At 33.4% G+C, this 19,708-nt stretch overlaps 3 protein-coding genes across 6 annotated transcripts; 2 read left to right on the forward strand and 1 right to left on the reverse strand.

The window, feature by feature from the left end:
• The first annotated feature begins 3,482 nt into the window (after positions 1-3,482).
• On the forward strand, positions 3,483-5,923 carry LOC110701235 (mucin-2-like). Its single transcript, XM_021878845.1, has 4 exons — positions 3,483-3,856; positions 4,072-4,605; positions 4,979-5,162; positions 5,304-5,923. The coding sequence occupies exons 1-4, from the start codon at positions 3,796-3,798 to the stop codon at positions 5,485-5,487; spliced, it is 963 nt and encodes a 320-aa protein (XP_021734537.1). The 5' UTR covers positions 3,483-3,795; the 3' UTR covers positions 5,488-5,923.
• A 511-nt stretch (positions 5,924-6,434) lies between these two features.
• On the reverse strand, positions 6,435-12,147 carry LOC110701234 (calcium-binding and coiled-coil domain-containing protein 2-like). Of its 2 annotated transcripts, none has more exons than XM_021878843.1 (6): positions 11,619-12,147; positions 10,674-11,198; positions 10,248-10,355; positions 7,522-7,986; positions 7,331-7,432; positions 6,435-6,900 (listed from the first exon to the last, which is right to left on the reverse strand). In XM_021878843.1, exons 2-6 carry the CDS (start codon positions 10,887-10,889, stop codon positions 6,730-6,732), a joined length of 1,062 nt encoding a protein of 353 aa, XP_021734535.1. In that variant the 5' UTR covers positions 10,890-11,198; positions 11,619-12,147; the 3' UTR covers positions 6,435-6,729. The 2 variants fall into 2 exon arrangements, with proteins under 2 accessions (XP_021734535.1, XP_021734536.1); XM_021878844.1 differs by having other exon boundaries at positions 7,522-7,983; positions 11,619-12,122.
• Positions 12,148-15,296: 3,149 nt separating this feature from the next.
• On the forward strand, positions 15,297-19,600 carry LOC110701236 (putative pentatricopeptide repeat-containing protein At3g16710, mitochondrial). 3 transcript variants are annotated; one of them, XM_021878847.1, is made up of 2 exons: positions 15,297-18,945; positions 19,118-19,600. In XM_021878847.1, exon 1 carries the CDS (start codon positions 15,738-15,740, stop codon positions 17,934-17,936), a length of 2,199 nt encoding a protein of 732 aa, XP_021734539.1. In that variant the 5' UTR covers positions 15,297-15,737; the 3' UTR covers positions 17,937-18,945; positions 19,118-19,600. The 3 variants fall into 3 exon arrangements, with proteins under 3 accessions (XP_021734539.1, XP_021734538.1, XP_021734540.1); XM_021878846.1 differs by having other exon boundaries at positions 15,297-18,025; positions 19,118-19,513; XM_021878848.1 differs by having other exon boundaries at positions 15,297-18,021; positions 19,118-19,513.
• Positions 19,601-19,708: the final 108 nt, after the last annotated feature.

Genomic DNA, 19,708 nt, shown 5'->3' on the forward strand with positions numbered 1-19,708 from the left:
TGTAGGCAGATCTTCAATCAATTATCATACTACACTACGCTTGAAGAAGATCGAACTAGCACATATCGTACACGCACCAAATATCGGTGTGTTTCTGGAAACAAAATACTCCTCGGGGTTGATATAATAATATCAAGATGTCTTAAGGCTAAGTCCAATAACCGTCCAAACGTCCTTCGGCTCCTCCTGGCGCCTGTCTGAGAGCTCGGCCTGTAAAAGAGAGAAGGTTAACTATCCCGGGGGTGTGTCCCGGGAAAGCCCTTCTAATGCTTAAGTCAGCGAATGTATTTTCTAGAGATAGAAAGTAGCTAGAGAGAGTGTGTGTAATTTAGAATGAGAAAATAGAGAGAAAAGGAGAGAGAATTAGGAAAAAGTTACATCATTAATTATTGGAAAGCTATTTATAGCTATATTTCAGGTGGCAAAAGTTGTACTTAGTTGGACATATTAGGGGTACGGTAAATATGTACTTTGCAATGACTAATGATGGGCTGGATCATGGAGGGGTATCTTTGTAATTCCAGGTCAATGGGCTTAGGACAATGGACTTGGCCCAAACAGTGCATGTGTCATGCGTGATTATTGTGTAGGAGCACGTATATGTATAGGGTGTATCGTGTATGATTATATTGAATTTGCAAAAAATTTTACATAATTGATAATACATATGTGACAAATTCTTTGCTATCAAAAAGGTATTTATTTACCACCTTCGATTTTTATTATTTGCAACTTTGGAATATTTTATGTCTCACTAATAATACCCCAAACTTGTAAATAATAAAAATCGGAGGTAGTATTAGATTTTTATTAGAGGATTGGAGAAAAAAAAATCTTATTTCCTTCCATTTTTTTCGGTACAACTTTTGCCACTGAATAACATTCGAACTAATGATATTTTATAATAAATTATTTGAGCTCGATCTCCTTAGATAACCCTCCATCTATCATTCTAATAATACTAAAATACAACATTAGCTAGGATGCATGACGAGCTTACTTAATTTTAATTATTTCTTGAATGAAGATTATATAAAACATAGAAATTTACTAAAATATATTATATATATGAGCTCGATCCTCTCGGACCTTCGATAATGCTTCCTAATACAAAAGAACAAGATTAATTAGGATGAGAACGAAGCTTACTTAATCTCTAAACAATGTTTATACGTGTATAAGATATTTGCATGAGGCTGCCGTCAAATGAAGGGTCAAATTGGAGATCGCGATCATAAACATGTCATCTTAACTTTATGTTGTGTAAATATATTACACAATTTTTGTTTTTACACGTTATTAGGTATCTTTTATGAGGGAGAAAAAGACATCTTTTTCTTATTTAAATGTTATTGTTGATTAGCTTAACATTTTATAATCACATACATTATTAAAAATAATAACGTGATAGTATTAATTTATAAGAAGACGGAAAGTAATTGCATTACAGTTGATATAATTGTTCAAGATATTATAATTATTGTATCATTAGCATTAAGCTATATCGTCCCGGATATATGGAAGAACTTTTTCATTTTTAAATTTTTTATTATGACAAATTTTATGGCAGATTTTTATATACTTATTAATTTTTTTTAAATGGAGGAAGGGTAAAGCAATCTTCAAATTTGACAAATCATGCAAATTTCAGTCTAAAAATGTTTGTATCTCTCAAAAATAGTGTTAGAATTACACAAAAATACTCTCAAGATAGATAAAAAAACAAAAATTTCAAATTCATTTGGCATTACTGTTGTTTTTTTTTTCTAGTTTTTTTTTAATCATATATACTGTAATGAATAAAAATTAGTCAACCAAAAAGTGGAAATACCTCTAATTTCTTTTTTCTTGTTTTTAGTTTTCAATTTTAATTTCAAAAAAGAAAAAATAAATTAAAAAACGATGTCAAACAAGCCCTAATTTTTTTTTTATTCTCAAAAATTAAAGAATAATGAACTATTTTTTGGCTCTATCTTCTTGACAAAAGTTGAATAAATAAAAACAAACAAATTAATGACAATAAATGATAACACAATGTTAACTGTTAAGCACCTCCTAGTGTTTGTTATTTGTGCATAACTTATAATTTTTCAGTGGATGCAAAAGAAGTTTGTCCACTAACCTAAACCATAAAATATCTCTGCAATTAAATTTTTAATTAAACCCTTTTAGGTTAATTAACTGGTCTTAAAAGGTTTAGGCCCTGAACTGTTGTCTGTCTGCCTTGTCGGCTGTCTTTGTTTGTTTATCATTCAATTTTATTTAAGGTTTATATTGCATTTCTTGTTTATGAAGGTTCCATAAATTTATTTTATATGTATATTATTATTGCAATTTGGAAGTTCTTGATTTATAATAAATTATATATAATACAAATCTAATTGAAATTATTTCATATATGATCCATTAATGCACTTTTTGTATAAAAGTTTATGTTCAAAGTTTGACAATTAAAAAGATATCGATCAGTTTAAGGCTGAGTCGTTAATTTTCTTTTGTTAATTTTTGGATGATTTGTATAAGGGCCTGTTCTCTTACGTTGAAATTCAGTTCAGTTCAGCTCAGTTCAATTCAGTTCAGTTCAGCTCAGCTCCTAATTTCCTTCTCTTATAAAATATTCATTTCAGTTCAGTTCAGCTCAGCTCAGTTCAATTCAGTTCAGTTCAGTTTAGCTCAATTCAGTTCTGTTCAGTTCAGCTGAGTTCAGTCAATGAGAACGGGCCCTAAGTATGGCTAATTTTGTTTTCATTATACAACTTGTATTATATATAATTTTGAATCTTAATTGAACTGTAACAACTAACAATTTTGGATAATTTTTTGATAGAGTATAAATCCAATATCATGAACTTTAATCATTAGCTTAATTTTTTTGTTTGTTGAATTAGGGTATGTTCACATTTACTGAACTGAAGTGAGACAGTTGAAATGAATAGTTTATGAGAAAAGGAAATTAAGAGCTAAATTGAACTGATTGGAGTTGAACTAAACTGAAATTAAGCTGAAGTAAAAAGACTCTTAGTTCTCTAACATGGTATCAAAGCTAATGTAACAAAAAGTCACGATTTTAAATCTTATGTATATGTAGTAAATCCAAACATCCAGTTTAAAAACTTATTAAAGAGGAAAGAGATTTTTTTTATTTTTTTATTTTTAATAGAACGAATGAAGTATAAGAAAATATAAATTACCCATGAATGGAAGATGTACATCATACGTCTGGCATGCCTTTTAACTCCATTGTAGAGTTCCCATCACTAGCACGTGAAATCAATTAATCACCCATTACCCCATGTTGTACATGCATATGATATGAGCATCAAAAACCTCTAATCTCTTCTTCTTAGATTTCCTTTTCTCCAATATTCTCCATCTTATTCTTTTTTTTATAAACAATACAAATTTTTACATAATGCTCTGTATTTGATGCTCTATATAATCTCAAAAATAATAAATAAATAAAATATATAGAAAAAAAGATAGAAAATAAAATTGGTAATTGGTAAGCAAAGGAACATGCATCTCCTCATCTTTGATGACAAAGCAAATGTCTTTTCCTTTTTTCTATTTCACCAAATTGCACAAAACCATATATTCTAGGTCTCTTTCCCTTTTTCCACTTTATACTACTTTCTTTCTTCCCCACCTTCTCTATATTCACCTTTCATTTTTCATTTTTGTACTTATAAATCTTCTTAAATCATTATCATTTCATTAATTTTTTATAGCTAATTTATTGCAAATTCATTCCTATATTTTTAGTTTTCTTCCCAAAAACCCACCAAAACCCTCCTCATGGCTAAACTTAACTCTCTATACCTCATCTTGCTTCTCTCCATAACCATCTCCAAATGTGGTAAGTACATTTATCTTTACTTTTAGTTTTCGTACGAGAGATATCTCACCGTGCAAGATCAATTCAATATGTTACATGTTTATTAGATTCAACTATCTGTTGCAGATGTCGTATGATAATATTTCATTAATGAATCGATTTTACTATTAAAAAAAAATGGAATTATTATGTGTTTGAAAAGTTCAAATTTACTAAAAATAGTAAATTTCTTGCAGGAGGAATTATGGATTCAGAAACAGGAAAAACACAGAGAATTGTCAGAAGATTAGATGATTCTACAACAAACCCAGCAAATTTCCCACCATCTACACCTTCACCAACAATTATAACAGTCCCTGCTTCAAACCCTACTACCCCAGATAACAACCAATTTCCAACAACACCACCAGCAACCACAACAATCCCTGCTTCAACCACCCCAACAACACCTACACCCATCACTAATCCTGCAAATACCGGAAACGTCCCGGTATCAAACCCGCCTAGCCAGCCCACAGGTGGTGGTAGCACAGGGCAGAGTTGGTGTGTGGCTAATAGTGGTGCATCAGAGACTGCACTGCAGAGTGCATTGGATTATGCTTGTGGAAATGGAGCTGATTGTTCAACAATTCAAGATGGGGGTAGTTGTTATAATCCTAATAGTCTTGCTAATCATGCTTCTTATGCATTTAATAGTTATTTTCAGAAGAATCCTTCACCTACTAGTTGTGATTTTGGGGGTGCTGCTCAGCTGGTTAACACTAATCCTAGTAAGTTTTTTTCATTTTAATTTTTTATGATTACTGCAAAATTTACGTTTGTTTGATGGGGTTGATGTCAATTAGCTTAGTTGGTAAAGTTTTAGCGGTACCCAATATTCAGGATCAATTATTGTCTACATCATTGCTTTTTTGCGACTTTCTATAAACCCAAAAAAGAAAAATGAGTGCTTTACTAATACTAGTAAGTAGTAAGTTTTGGCACAAGGGTCTTGTTTCTGCATCATTTATGAGTGTGTCTACTAATCTTAGTGAATTTCAAGCTAAAGAGGGTTTAAGAGATATGAATCATGATTTTTGCATCAATTGTGAGTGTGAACTAATCTTAGTATGTTCTAATGTGGGGATTTGGGTGTATGTATAGGTACTGGTTCTTGTATCTACCCTTCATCAGCATCCGGAACTGGAACTGGAACCGGAACAGGAACAGCTATGCCTCTATCAACAACTCCTCCAACAACAGAGACACCTTCTTCAACATTTCCAACACCGACAACAACATCCTCACCCGGGACTACTGGAATGCCATATGGGAGTCCATCATCAAGGTATGCTATCATATTAACTAACTAGATCTATATACACGTGATGCATGCTTCAAATTTCATAAATATGTATGAAACTGTGATAGAGACAGTATAATAATCATTTGAGTTAATACTTTTTATCTTCTTATTATATGCTTGCAGCACCTTTGGATCACCATCATTCTCAACTCCAGGCAACCCAAATTCACTGTTTCCTGCAAGTTATGGACCTGATAGCCCTCCACTTGGATCTCTTCCTGCAGGCTCAGCTGCTCTGCGACCCGACTTCTGTTTCATCACCCTGGTAGTTTTCTACTTCACAGGAAAACTAATTCTGAGTACATGAGTTTTTTTATTTCAAGTCAGAAGGTTAACAAGGATCCTAGCTAATGGTAAAAGAAACTTATGCTCTTGTACAGATCTTTTAGACCTATGAGATTGAGACAATGAAATATGGTAGCGGTTTACAGAATATTAGCTTTAGGAGTAAGTACTTAAAGAGTGTTAGTAATCAGAAATCCAAACCACAACTTCAGTTGCCATCGTCTCTGAGATAATGAGTGCAGTTTGTAGGGAAGAGAGTTACTATATGAGATGCTCTAGATTAGGATTAGCTAGATTCGCATCAGCGGATTTAAGATGTATAAAGGAAACCCATGATTGTAGATTCACGAGAATGTATTAGAAGTTGAGAGTTTTCGTGTTATAATACTTCAGATTTCTGTTGAGGCAGATATTGCTTATGTTATTCAGCAATGCATTTGTTCAGGTAATTGTGCCTACACATTTCTGATTAACACATTTTGCAATGTTTCACTTCACTGCACTTGCTCTGAGATCATGAGAGGTTTAAACTAATCTACACCCTCTATGATCATTAAAGATTTGATCAGAGTTGTCTCAACGCAAATCAAGTCATAAACTTGTAGCGTCGCTTCCATGTTCAAGTAAAAGATATGCAGTAAAGAATTCGCCTTGCAGTTTCAGAGAGATGGTAGATTGGTGATCTAGTATAGAAATGACAGTTACCAGCATTAATTTCAACATTAGCACATCAAAACTGTCAGCATATGAAATAATCAGACAAATGAAACTGTCCTCATCTAAATAATCAAGAAATTTATTTTAAAAAAAAACCTTGGGTTCCCACATGCTAGGCAGGTAGAAAACAGGTTTAATTTCATACCCAACTTAGTTGACTGTTTCATGAAGTTTCTTTGTTCTCTTCTCAACAACAGTCCAGCAGGCAGCAGAGAGAGATTCCGAAATGATAGCAGAATATTAAGGCAATAATTGAAGAGATAATCGAGCTCATAATATTAATTTTCCCTCTAATATATGCTAATATATAATCTAAATTATACATTAATGTGGTCATATCACATGTCTCTGGAATATTCTACTTATAGAGGCATCAAAACGATGCTCTCAGCCGATGTACTAACTGTAAAATGGGGGCAAAAAAAGAGGCATTTTCTTTTTTTTTACAGACACTGAGCCTCTGCAGTTCTTCCTAATACCCTAAAGATGGATTCCTAAGATAAGATTCCCTTGCATTCTACAAACTGTACTTACTAACAGCGATAAACTACCGCCTTGAGAAGACCACCAAGACCAACATTGACATGGAAACCAAAATCTTGAAGTTGGAACTTTCCCAGAAATTATTCTGCTTCTCATCACTCTTTGCTGCAACTTGTTGCTTCATAGCTAATTGATCCCTTAATTCTTTTATAGCCTTGTCCCTTCGCTCCCCCGCCTGCCAGAAGCAGATCGAAAAATAACAAATTTAAGTACAAGGGGCAATGTGCAGAACAGGCAAAAAGAAAACTTTAGTGTAGATCAGCACCACTAAGGCAATGAAAGTGATACTGATCTCTGCTGGAAAATATCAGAATATTTATAGCAATAATAGAAAGTATGCATAATATAATGTTTAGAACTAATGACCAATATTCCTTTTAAAAGAAAAAAAAAAGGTACCGAAGACTGAAAGAGAATCATCATCTCTCTATCCCCAAAGAAAAAGAATGGTGTAAAAAGGAAAAATCAAGAATGAACACTAGGTATGAAAGAGATGGGGTGATGAGAAGAATTTTAAGGAGATTGTTTGCAGATGTTTGCTTGGAATGCAGATTAAGATGACTGGAATGTTTTATTCATTACAATAGAAGGAATTTGTAAATTACCCTCTGAAGTTTTCTTGTTTGAGAACGAGCATCCTGGAGACAGAATTCTAATTTCAGAACTCGCTTCTTCAGCTCTTGATCAGCCTTTCGATGTTTCTCCATCTATTTAGGAAAAAAAACTCCAATTAAAAATCATTATGATTAAAATTGTTTAATTATAAGAGGACGTTTCAACAGCAATGGTCGTCTACCTGTGTCTCCAGATCCTTGACCTTTAGCTTATAATGGGCAGACAGATTCCTTAGCTCGTCCCTTAGTTTGGCAATTTCATCATCCTTTACTGACAAAAGCTTGTTCATATTCTCAACATTTTTGGGTGAAACCTCATCTAATATTTTCCTCAGTTCACAGTCCATGTTAAAGCCAGATTTTGCCATGGCTTCCATGATATCATGCTCAACTCTCAGGACTTCGTCTTTCAGTTGCTTCTGTGAAGACTCCCTCACTTGAAGATCGTTCTGCAGTTTATCTAATTGCTCTGCCAGCCTCTTCACTCGATCTTCATGTTCCTTTATTGCATTATTCTTTTCATCGAGGTCCTTCAGCAAAGTCAAACACTGCAGTTGGGCTGATTGAGCTGAGGCAGCACTTGCATCTGCTGTAGCTCGAGTAATCGTGAGCTGAGTTCTAAGATCATCCAGATCTTTAAGGTACTGCTATGTATAAAGATCACCAGTTAGCAAATAAAAATGTTGCTGAGTTTATAGAGAAACTAATGTCTATAAAGATATGCAGCTAGCAAACGATATAAAGGTACATGCGCACCATAAGACAGCATAAGTACATTATAAAGTGATTAAGATAGAAAATGCAAGATTCTTAGACCAATTTTAATTTTCAAATTTGTCAAAAGCTCTGTTGGATGGCAATAACTAGACAAGTAAATAATACAATTAATCAACGAGAGAGGGATGCACTTAGGGGTGAGCAAAAAATCAGGGTACCCTGAATATTAGAACCACTTTTGAGAAACTTCATCATGCAGTGCCTAAATTTAGCCTCCCTTAACCAGTTAACCCTCTTTGAAGTATTACCAAACAATAAAAAATGACCAATTAGCTACACAAAACTCTGATTAAAGAGTTATGGTGCTCAATATTGCCAGTTTTGTTAAGCCAAATTGTTATTAATAAAATTTGATCAAGGCCACGAATTTAAGGGCAAGTAATTAAGTTCTCTTGCTATTCATCATAAAGCATTTAGAATCATTGTCCTTCGAATCCAAAATAAAATTGTCTTTATAAAAGTTGTGCACATGGAATAAGAAATGTATATGCTCAATAAAGTTACCAAAGTACTCTCCCAAAATAAATTGATAACAAATTTCAAAAGAAGGGTAGAAACAAAGGAAATCTAAAACAACACTTATCTTGAACAAAAAGGAATTAATGAAATTACAATAATTCAGGATCAAAAGGAATACAGGCTGTAAAGCTATTATCCTAACCATGCAGTTGATCCCTAAAGACCTTAGAATCTAGTTTTTCTAAAAGGGTACAGAATTAGACAATAACCCAAGAATAAACAAGCATAGAACCTCAACTAATTTGTATACCCTAACAGTCAAATTCAGCTATGTTTACAAGTTATAAGTTTATAACTCAATTAACAGCAAATACAACATTACAAAAATTCACCAACATCTAGACAGATTATTAAAGTAATTATGATAAGTACAGGAAATTTAGTATTATCACATGGGATAGCTATTTTTTTTTACATAGAATGTTTAAATAAAGACTGTAAGACTACAATTTCCCTCCAAGAATCAGACAACCTTGGCATGTTCAACTTTGACCACAATCTATACTAAGTACCAAGTAATATAATAAAAATCCATTCTATTCACATGTCATTCCAAATTTTAGAAGTCTCGGGGAAAAAATAACATAACACATTCAATAAAATACAGTAGCATATTAATGAGGTTTCCTGCACTTTTTAAGTGACAATCCATCATCAACCTTGATACTTCTAGTCCACTACATGTACTCCTCTTGTATCTCTACCATCAGTTTGATTAGCTACTTTTAATGGTATAATCTCTTTTGTTAAGCTATACAACGGTACAAGACCATATTCTTCTTTGTAGAAAAACATATAGTTGCCTAAAATAGGTATATTGTTACTTGCATCCTATTTACGGGCATTAGATGTATACAGATTCCACACAAGCTAACAACACATTTGCCATTGGGTGTAAAAACTAGTTCCATAACTGAAAAGCAAGGTAAGAAGTAATTGAGCTAAGCTATTTCTATCACAAAGGGATCCCAGAAAAAGAAAACCACCTGTTCACAACTCGCCCCTCCAAACTTCCATACCACAACACGGTAAATTAGTGTTACATAATAGTAAGAAATCGCCGTACAAACAATGAATGTTGCAAATAATAAGCAATGGACTATAAGAGAGTAGTAAGGAATAGTTATAGACTTTAAGCAACATAAACACCCTAAATTTAAAAGGGGCAGAAAATTCTACATTGCACCAAGAAAAATACAAATAAAAGGCGCAATTTCAAAACGCACTTAAGAGTAGAGACAACCTTGAATCAATCAAACCGCAATTAAAGTAAGACAATAATATAATATCAGTTGATACCTACTTGGCAATTAGCTTTTCACATATTCCACTATGAAACACAAAGGAAAAACCAAAAGGATTACCTGAAAAGATAAGGTAATGATGTATGCAAGTTCAACAAACAAAAAACAGCCACAAAATTAACATATTAAAATCACAGTCAAACACATTTCTTGTAATAGACCCAAATTGTCCCAGAATCAAGCTAAAAGCTTTAAACTTTGTATTATTAATCTTGATATACATATAATAAATGAACCAAAAATGGCTAAACAAAAGCTTAACTAAAACGCAGAATCAGGAGAACAATTGGGTTTTTAATGAGTGGTACCTTTTCAGCATATGAAGCTGATGCCTGTAATTGTTTATTTCTCTCATCTAAACTTTTATGTAATCTATACACTTCTTCCTCCATCCCCTTCGCCTTCGCCTCGGCTTCCTATTAAATTTCAATAAACCAAATCAACAGTCATTCACTTGACATGAACTCAATTACACCAATTTCACACAAATTCGATACAGAACACTCAACAAATGAACGACTTTTACGTGATCTGACACGACAAACATGTTGTATACAACACACTCGTTATAGAAATGTGAATCATATCAAATCCAAAAGGACCTACAAAGCAAAAGTACCCCAATTCAACAAAGAAACAAAAAGGGGTGAATTCAAATGAAATGATTTCACTAATCAAAATCAAATTGACATAAAACAAAATACAAAAAGAAGATCCAAAGCCAAACTACATGCCTGCCTTGTTAGGGTTTCTTTAACATAAGATTGCTCCTTCACTGCCAAACGAGTTCGAACCTCCTTCAATTCCGCCGCCAAAGACACCACGTTTCGCTTAAAGTTTTGCTTTTTCTCACTCAAATCCCTTAACAATGGATCAATTTCCCTCCCATTTGAGCTTGAAGATGAAAATGATGAAGAAGAAGAGGTGGGTCCCTCAGAAATTGAACCCATTTTTTTTATCACAAAGACAAAAACCCAATTCAATTATTTCAAAAGCTATAAATCAAAATAATTCAGTGGGTTTTTTTATTTATTTATTTGAATTAAATTGGGATTGGTGGAAGAAAAATGGGAGAGAATTTATAATTTTTTTATTTAAATTTTGTGATTTGGGTGATAATTAAGAAAAAAAAATTGAGTAACAGGAGAAATGAGGGTCGACAAATTAATCAATTTTTAAGGATGCATGTGAATTTGATTGAGGTTGTTGATCTCTGCATTAAATTTATCCTTTTTTTATTATCTTTAAATTCAAAGTACCTGCAACACCAAGAAAGAACGAACGTCAGTTTGAATTAATTAATTAATTAATTCAGATAATAACAATAAGAATCAAAATAGATAGCTTAATTAATATGAGTAAGCCTACGACTATAATTAAATTAAAATTAAAAATATTCACAACTAGCTTGATATTTGTCTAATCTCATTGTATGTAATTAAGTAAACTGACCCCCAATAATTGACACTTAACTTTACTATGTGGTACAACAATGACCATCCATAAATTCCTCTCTACCGCTAACCATGACCTATCATCACTCGGTCTGTGTTCAGCGGTAAGGTAGCGTTTTAGGTAGCAGTTAGCGTTTCCATTAGTTAAGACCACGGCTAACCACCACAAATACACAATCTTGACAACAACAAAAAATGTCTTTTTTAAAAGGGTAGAAATCTTACCGTGAGAAAAGCTCAAAGAAGCATGAAAAATTAAGAAATTTACATTCCAAAAAAAAAACCCAATTTTGGAGATTGAAAAAGATTTAATCTTTGATGAAAATAATTGACATTTTTGTAGGAAGTTTCAAGATTTTAAGAGAAATAAACAGTTGCAGAAAACGGCATGGTTGACACGAGAAAGAGGTGAAAGAAAGAGGAGAGAGAAAATGAAGGAAAGAGGGAGAACTGTGTGAAGTGACAATAAAGGGGGGAATTTTGATTTTGAGAGATTAGGTTCGGGAGAAATGTCCGAACCTTAGGTTTGGAACAAGAGACAAATTCCGAACCTAAAAAAGTGGTTTTCAAATTTTATTTTTATTTTGTAATTGTTTATGAGGGGTATAGCGCGGCAAAATACAAAATTTGGACAATGAAAAGTGGGTTTAAGTTTTTCTCTCTCCTCCACGTAAGTGTGGAAGTGAGCTGTGAATGGTGGGAAAGTGGGTCCCATTAAATGGTGATGTTAAAAGGTGATTAATTTTGCACCATTTGGTTTAAGAGGGATAGCAATTCAAGTTGCGTGTACTTAAAAGATGTAGGGTTTTGGATTTGAACAATGATTTAATTATGGTATGAACTCCGTGTGAATCGGATTGGATTAGATTGGATTACGATTTATTTTTTATACGTAATTGGTAATGGTTCTAATGGATTTATTATGTAATCACGTTTGATTTAAGATTAATTGATATCGTATAAATTTTCTATACAAATTTAATTTAGTTTGACCCATGTGAGGATTTTTATATTGACACAATCGTACAAGCATTGTTTATTGTAGTATAGATGGATGTTTAGTGTTTGTTCATAGAACTATAGAAGTACAAAAAAAGTTATTCGTACTTCTCTAAGCTAGTCTTGTATAATTGAAGGAAAGTTTTCTAGCACGTAACTTTAACAATAATGATAATTTGAAAGTATAATGATGAAATTAACAAGACTCTACAAGATAAAAGATTCCTTACATAAAAATGACAATAGATTATGTGTAAAAAGTACATGTGAAAAATCAATTGTTCCATAAGTAATAAAAGAATTAATATACTCCGTATGAAGTAAAGATCGCAATACCACACATGATTATTTGAATACGTATATTATAGATTCGATGTGGCGATTTATATATTTGTAGATAATAAGGATAAGATTAGAATATAGAAACAAATTTAAAATAGACCTGTGATCATACACACACACATACAAAAAAAAAAAAAAAAAAGAGATATCACATATGATAGAGTACAAAGTAACATAAAAGAATAAAAAACAAACCCATGAAATACGAGTATTTGTACGAGTATTCTTTTTCTCTGTGGTAAGGGTCGAACTAGAATCACTTGAATACGTCGAAGGATTTGTGTATATGTTACCAATTTACCATGCCACCACAAACATCATTATTGAACTTCATTACACTTGATTAGTTGATTTACATAAGTATATTCATTGCAAAAATCAATTAGTTTTGTAATCTAATAAAACCCATGCTCCAATCCTCATTTGTAAATATAATTAACATGCATATTATATGTTTCACAAACAATACCCTTTTATTACACTTAATAAAAAATGAAGGTAGTATAAAATCAATGTTGCAAACTTGCAATTGTAGCGAGTGGATCGGAGGAGGTACTTGAACACGCCAAGATTTTAGGTTGCAAGGGACTTAATAAATAAAATATACCGGTAGGAGCATGTCATAACATAAAATAAATTGAGACATAAAATAAATTGAGCGTCAGTCGTCAGTAGTCGTCATACGAACTGAAGCTTGTAAATGTAATAACTCCATTCACGCCATGCACGACGTTGGGTGATCTAATACTAACTGTTTAACTGCCCCACCATTTTTTTTACTTTATTTTTCTTAAAATTGTTACATTATATGAACAAAATTACAAACGAAACATTATTAAAATTATTTATTATATTTTTTTTTGGTGAAGAAGAGGGGCAAGCCCCTAGAAGAAATTTATTATATAAGTATGAGTGTATTATTATTATTATTATTATTATTATAATAATAATAATTATTATTATTATAGAAAATACCAATTTGCCAATGCCCCAATAACAACTCGTCATAATGGATTAATGGGACGAGAGGACGGCTAGTTGATGCCAAAATCAGCAAATTTTACGTAACATTCCATAATAATATCTTTTAATGGACTATTTTATATCCTTTTTCATTTTTTGGATTAAAAATATCTATGTTTGTCTTATACTTTATGTTATCACATCTTTAATTTTTTTTTTTTGTAGATTTAAAAGTATTAAGAGAATGTTTTAACTTACTGAAAATAACTGAACTGAATTGATTGGAGCTGAAGTGAAGTGAACTGTTTATGAGAGAAGAAAATTGAAAACTGAACTGGAATGAAATTAAGCTGAAGTGAACAGAATTTAGCTAGAAAGCCTTTTTTTTTCTTATAAAAAAAAAAAAACCACTTAGCTAGAAAGCCTAGAATCATATCATTCATGTTTTTATATTGAAGAAATTTTGACTTTTCACAAATATGGAGTAGTAGGATCATAAGCAATTAATTTAATAAATGAAGTTTAATTATTTGTATAGTGTAATTAAGATAGGAATAGATAATTAGTAGAAGCACGATTAATTTGTGGGGCATTTTTGTCAAAAATATATTTGTGGGACATTAAATGTGGTCCAGTACCGATAGGGGTGAGCAAACCCCAGTCAAAATTTTAGGACCCGGACCCGGAATTGGTTGTAATCGGGTCCTAAAATTCGGAACCAGAATTGGAATTGGTTCAACCGGGTCCTAAAATTTAGGACTTGGAATTGGAACCACCGGATACCGGTTCCGGGTACCCATTTATGTAAATAATTATTAAAATATAATACTTATTTAAGTTTATTTTCATTTTTAGCGTTTAACACTTGTATTTATATGTTTGTTAAGATATTTTATTTATGTTAGGTATTAAAAATAATTTTTTTTTTTATTTTACTAACTAGATACATTTACCATAGTTTTATTTTAAAAATACTTATTTAGTGTAGCATATGTTAGTTAACCGGGTACCCAACCGGTTCCGGGTCCAAAAAATCAAGAATTGGAATTGGAACCGGTTGCAACCGGTTCCTTAATTTATTACCCGGAAATGGAACCACCGGGTCCAATTCCAACTCCAGACCCACCGGTTCCAATTCCAATTCCGATTCCGGGTACCCGAAATTTTTGCCCACCCCTAAGTACGGACCAGTAATATTAGTTGTTGCCAATTAATTTGTACGCGGGCTTGCCTATGGGGAGTATAATCTCAAATATAACTAGTTAACCACCCAGCCACCCTTACTCTTGAATAATCTTTGATGGGATCTCAATACACGTAATAAGATTTAACAGTACGTATTAATAAAACATTTGCGTAAACAAAAGCGTTAAAAGTGAAATTAGTAGAATCCATACAATACTTGCCAACACAACATTTTTATTTTTGTGACGGGAAACATAACATTTTGTTAACTAAATCAGCAGTAAGTGGTAAATCAATCTTCGAGATTAAACTATCTACCAATTTTCAAATTCATTATTCGTACGCTCTATTCTTTTCGTATACCTCTAAGAGAAATCAATCTTTAAATTTTAAACACATTATATATATTGATTCTATTCACATTTACGTCAAACATCCGAGAAAAATGAATTACGAGTAAGTTTATAATTAATCTCGTGCATTACCATGTACATTATTTTGATTTTATGAACCCTACAAGTTCAACAATAGTAGTGTTTTAGGGGTAAAAAAAAAAAAGAGAGAAAAGAAAAGTTGCGAGCAATAGCCTTTTCAGTTATTTCCCTATCATTGTAACACTCAGCGGCTCCTTTTCGCTACCCAGTTACTTCCTGGTTTCTCTACCGCCGAAACGAGAGGCGAAGCAGAATCCTAATAACCTTTTTTCCAGGTTTCCAATAATAGATAGTTTTTCTTCAGTTTTGCTTCATTTCCTGTAAATTCTTTCAAGTATTCATCCATCAGTTTATCACTATAATCGCAAGACAGGTTAGCTTCTGTTTATACTTGATTTAATTGCAATGTTTTTGATTCAGAATGTCTGTAAAGATTGCATCTTTGATGATAACTTGTAAAATTTCAAGATGGGTATTTTCAATTAAGTGTCTCTCTTCAATTTCTAGTGTTAATCATGCTCACAATTTATCAAAATCCACCCAAAATGTGCTAAATAGGAGTGAAATTGATCCTAGAATACAGTACTTGAAGAATGATAATGGGCTGTCCCCGGATAGTTTGATCAAGGTTTTGGATAGTACTCATGATTTGAATTCGGCTCTTAAGGTGTTTAAATGGGCTTCTCTTCAAAAACAGTTTAGGCATACTGCTGAAACCTATTATAGGATTATAGTGAAGCTGGGTTTTGCTGGAAATGTGGATCAAATGGAGGGGTTTTGCAGGGAGATGGTTAGGGATAGGTGCCACGGTGCGGCGGAGGCTCTAGGAGGTTTGGTGGATCTATTTGTTGGTGATGGTAGGTTAGATGAAGCTATTAGGGTAATTTTGGTTATGAATTCTAGTGGGTTTAAGCCCTCTTTGGGCAAATGGAATGATCTTTTAGGTGCCCTAGTAGAGAGGGAGAGAGGTTTTCGTGATGTATTGTTGGTTTATAAGGAGATGGTGAAATCAGGGACTCTTCCAAATGTTGATACTTTGAATAGTTTGATAAAAGCATTATTTGATGCAAAGATGGTTGATAAGGCCTTGGATCAATTTAGAAGGATGAAGAAGAAGAGGTGTGCTCCTAATTGTAGGACTTTTGAGATTGTTATACATGGTCTCGTTGCCACAAACCTTGGGGATAAAGCACTTGGAGTAATGAATGAGATGTTTGAAATTGGCGTGAATCCTGATTTGAGATTCTATACTAGTGTCATACCGCTATTCTGTAAAGAAAATAAGCCGGGAGAAGCCATGAGGTTGTTCGACATGATGAGAACTTTAGAGTTTGAGCCTGATCTATGCATCTACTCGTCTATGGTCAAATGTTTGTGTGTGAAAGACCTCAACAAAGCAACTGAGCTTTTCCACGAGATGAGAAATGCTGGGTTTAGTCCTTCAACTGATGTTCTTGTGGACATTCTATGTGCAACCTGCAAACTCGGGAACCTTGACGAGGCAAGAACTTTGTTAGATGATAGTCATGTTGTTGACCCTGCTCCTTACAATGTGCTCCTTCAAGGTTTCTGTGATGCTCATTACTTCCTAGCTTCCAAAGATCTATTAAAAAAAATGCTAAACTTGGATGTGGTTGATCATCTATCCTGGAATATCCTTATTCTAGGACTTTGCAATGATAAATATGTTAAGCAAGCCTGTGTTATTCTTGGAAAGATGATCATTTTGGCCTATGAACCTGACTTTGCTACTTACTCTGCCCTGGTCATTGGCAATTGCAATTTGTACAAGTATGAGGATGCTCTAAAGCTATTTCGACTATTCAGTGGAAAAAATTGGATACTGGATCCTAATTCTTATGATAAGCTAATAAAAGGACTTTGCAATGTAGAAAAGTTTGAAGAGGCCTCTGAAGTATTCATGTTCATGTCATCAAGAAATTGTTCCCTGCATTCCTCTTCATTCAGCAGTTTGATCAAGGGTTTTTCTGCAACTGGAAGGGTAGATGAAGCAATCAGGTTGCTGAAATATGGTCAAAGTTGCCTGAATCCTGTGAACACAATGACTTATACTGCTGTAATGCATGGTCTGTTGAAACTCAATAGGCCATATGAGAGCCTAACTTTCCTCTCGCAAATTCTAAGGCGTGGTTTGGTTCTGGACTTGGAAGCATATTGCATCCTCATTCAATGCATGATTGCTTTAAGAGAAACAAACTATTGTGTTTTGTTTTTCAAAGAGATGGTTAACAATAGCTTACTCCCTGACAGTGAAACACTTGCTAGCCTTTTGTCTCATTTAGCTGATCACTCTCAGTTACATATAATATGGGCGGCAATAAAAAATATTTGTCAGGAAACTGAGGTTATTGAACCAAAAGTTTATAACTTGATAATTAATGGCCTTTGCAAAGAGGGATATAAATCTGAGGCATGCCAACTACTTGATTTGATGTTGGAGAAGGGTTGGGTTCCAGATGCTAGTACGCATGGATCGCTGATTGGAACTGTCTCTAATCAAGAAGTGGAGCTTCAAATATCAGAACCTGACATGGCCGACAATTCAGTCATGCAGGATGAGGTTAGTAGCATACTTTCTGAGGGATTAGGAGAAGTTTAAAGAACAGCGTACTCCATATAGCTACGCTACAGCTCCAGATTGCTAGTATCTTTCTCTGGCCAATTCACTTGCACCAAAAATGCTGGTAGGTAAGTAGTTTTAAGCCGCATGTATAGATTTCCATTCATCACACGAAGTATTATTTTGTGCTCAGCTACTTTATTTTTTCAACTGTCTGCTATAAATACTTTAAATTTATATCAGAATTAGGATTATATGGCCCTAATACCAATGTTACCACTCTTTAATTACCCTAGATTCCCAAAGCATCTCTGTGATTTGCTTGAATTGGCAGTCCTCGTCTGATGTGGAGGTTAATAGGTTATGGGCCTTGAAGAAGTATGTGTTTTGTCTCTATTTATAAGTTTTAGAAGGTTGTACTTTTAGTTGTGATAGGTTTGATTTGGAAAGTAACATTGTAATTCAAGTTGTTTCATTACTTGGCCTTTTTGTAACCAATGAATTCTGATGCAAAATGATCATATATAACTGGACTCTCACTCTGCAGCATTTGACAAGCGAGCATAACCACTTTCTCTGTGTTATATGGCACTGCCATATGGTTTTACTGGAATTTGCCTACTATGGACTATGGTAATGCAACATCTACCACCCTATGAGTTGTAAGGTGAATTTACAAGAAGGATATGATTGTAAGATCATTTGGACTAAGTTTTTAATGTAGAGAGGGTAGAGGTTCTCTTGTTTAACATGTGACATCAACAGACATTGAGACTTGATTACGTAATCAGTGTGGTGATTTTTTTTTTTTTAGACTTGTATTCTCTGTGCTTGGGCCACAGTGCTCTTCAGAGTGTCTAAGGTGGTTGAGGCATGCCTTGTGGAAGCAGCCCCAATTATGTGACAGTTAAAACTTGATGACAATATCATGCACGTTAACCTTTCAACTTGCATGTAGTCTAGCTCCTTTGTTGGGTGTTGTTTTTGAAATGAAACTCTGCCTTTAAACTTCAAGAGGCTTATATTTGAATCCAACCTCCGTCTTCAGGTATGTTTGCCAAACAGTAAAAACAGATAGTATCTTGTACTGACTGTTTTGGAGACAGATGTTTCATTGTCCATTATATTAAATCGTCAAGACAGATGCATGATAATTACAAGTTTAAGTGTTTCATACGTCCCATGACTGGTTTATAAGCTCTTTCATTGTGTTGATGCAGATTTGGCGCTTAACTCTTAAGTATGGCCAAGGGTAGAAACAGCCAGTTGCTATCAGTCAACCATTTGCCTGTCAATTAGTTGACATTCAGCATTTCAGCCACAGTAAACTTGGTAACAAGGCACTAATCACGCTGATCAAGCATTACATTACTTGTGTTGACAAAACATGTACTCTGGAATATTTCTGGCCCTGAGAAAAGAGGCTAGTCATTCAGTCCATATATTCTTCCTGTTGAAAGTCCAGAAATTGTTCTGTTTATTCCAGAATATGTTATAATTGTGGTAATTCTATAATTTTTACGCTAAAATGTCAATAAAACTATTGTAAATAACATGTGAATAAAAAAAATCATCATATTGTTGTTTATGATCCTCTCGATTTATTCTTTCATTTGGACTTAATCATGTATTATGCCCTCAGTTCACTTTCAGACGGTGTACTTGGATCATGTTGAACATGAGAAATGTGATTATTGCGCGAACCAATAGCAACATCATTTAAGTTCGAAAAATGCTACATTTAGATAAAATTATGTCTACTATCCCACTAAAAAGAATAGAATTCTGTATCCTTTTCAAGTAAAACAGCA

Source organism: Chenopodium quinoa, unplaced genomic scaffold (assembly GCF_001683475.1).
Source record: "Chenopodium quinoa cultivar QQ74 unplaced genomic scaffold, ASM168347v1, whole genome shotgun sequence".
NCBI classification, from domain to species: domain Eukaryota; kingdom Viridiplantae; phylum Streptophyta; class Magnoliopsida; order Caryophyllales; family Amaranthaceae; genus Chenopodium; species Chenopodium quinoa.

Coding starts and splice junctions, on each gene's coding strand:
- LOC110701236 (XM_021878847.1), top strand. CDS start 15,738: ATGTCTGTAAAGATTGCATCTTTGATGATAACTTGTAAAATTTCAAGA.
- LOC110701234 (XM_021878843.1), bottom strand. CDS start 10,889: ATGGGTTCAATTTCTGAGGGACCCACCTCTTCTTCTTCATCATTTTCA. Junction 10,356..10,673: donor AAGAAACCCTAACAAGGCAG/GCATGTAGTTTG, acceptor GAAATTTAATAG/GAAGCCGAGGCGAAGGCGAA. Junction 7,433..7,521: donor TCAAGGATCTGGAGACACAG/GTAGACGACCAT, acceptor TTTCCTAAATAG/ATGGAGAAACATCGAAAGGC.
- LOC110701235 (XM_021878845.1), top strand. CDS start 3,796: ATGGCTAAACTTAACTCTCTATACCTCATCTTGCTTCTCTCCATAACC. Junction 4,606..4,978: donor GCTGGTTAACACTAATCCTA/GTAAGTTTTTTT, acceptor GTGTATGTATAG/GTACTGGTTCTTGTATCTAC. Junction 5,163..5,303: donor TATGGGAGTCCATCATCAAG/GTATGCTATCAT, acceptor ATATGCTTGCAG/CACCTTTGGATCACCATCAT.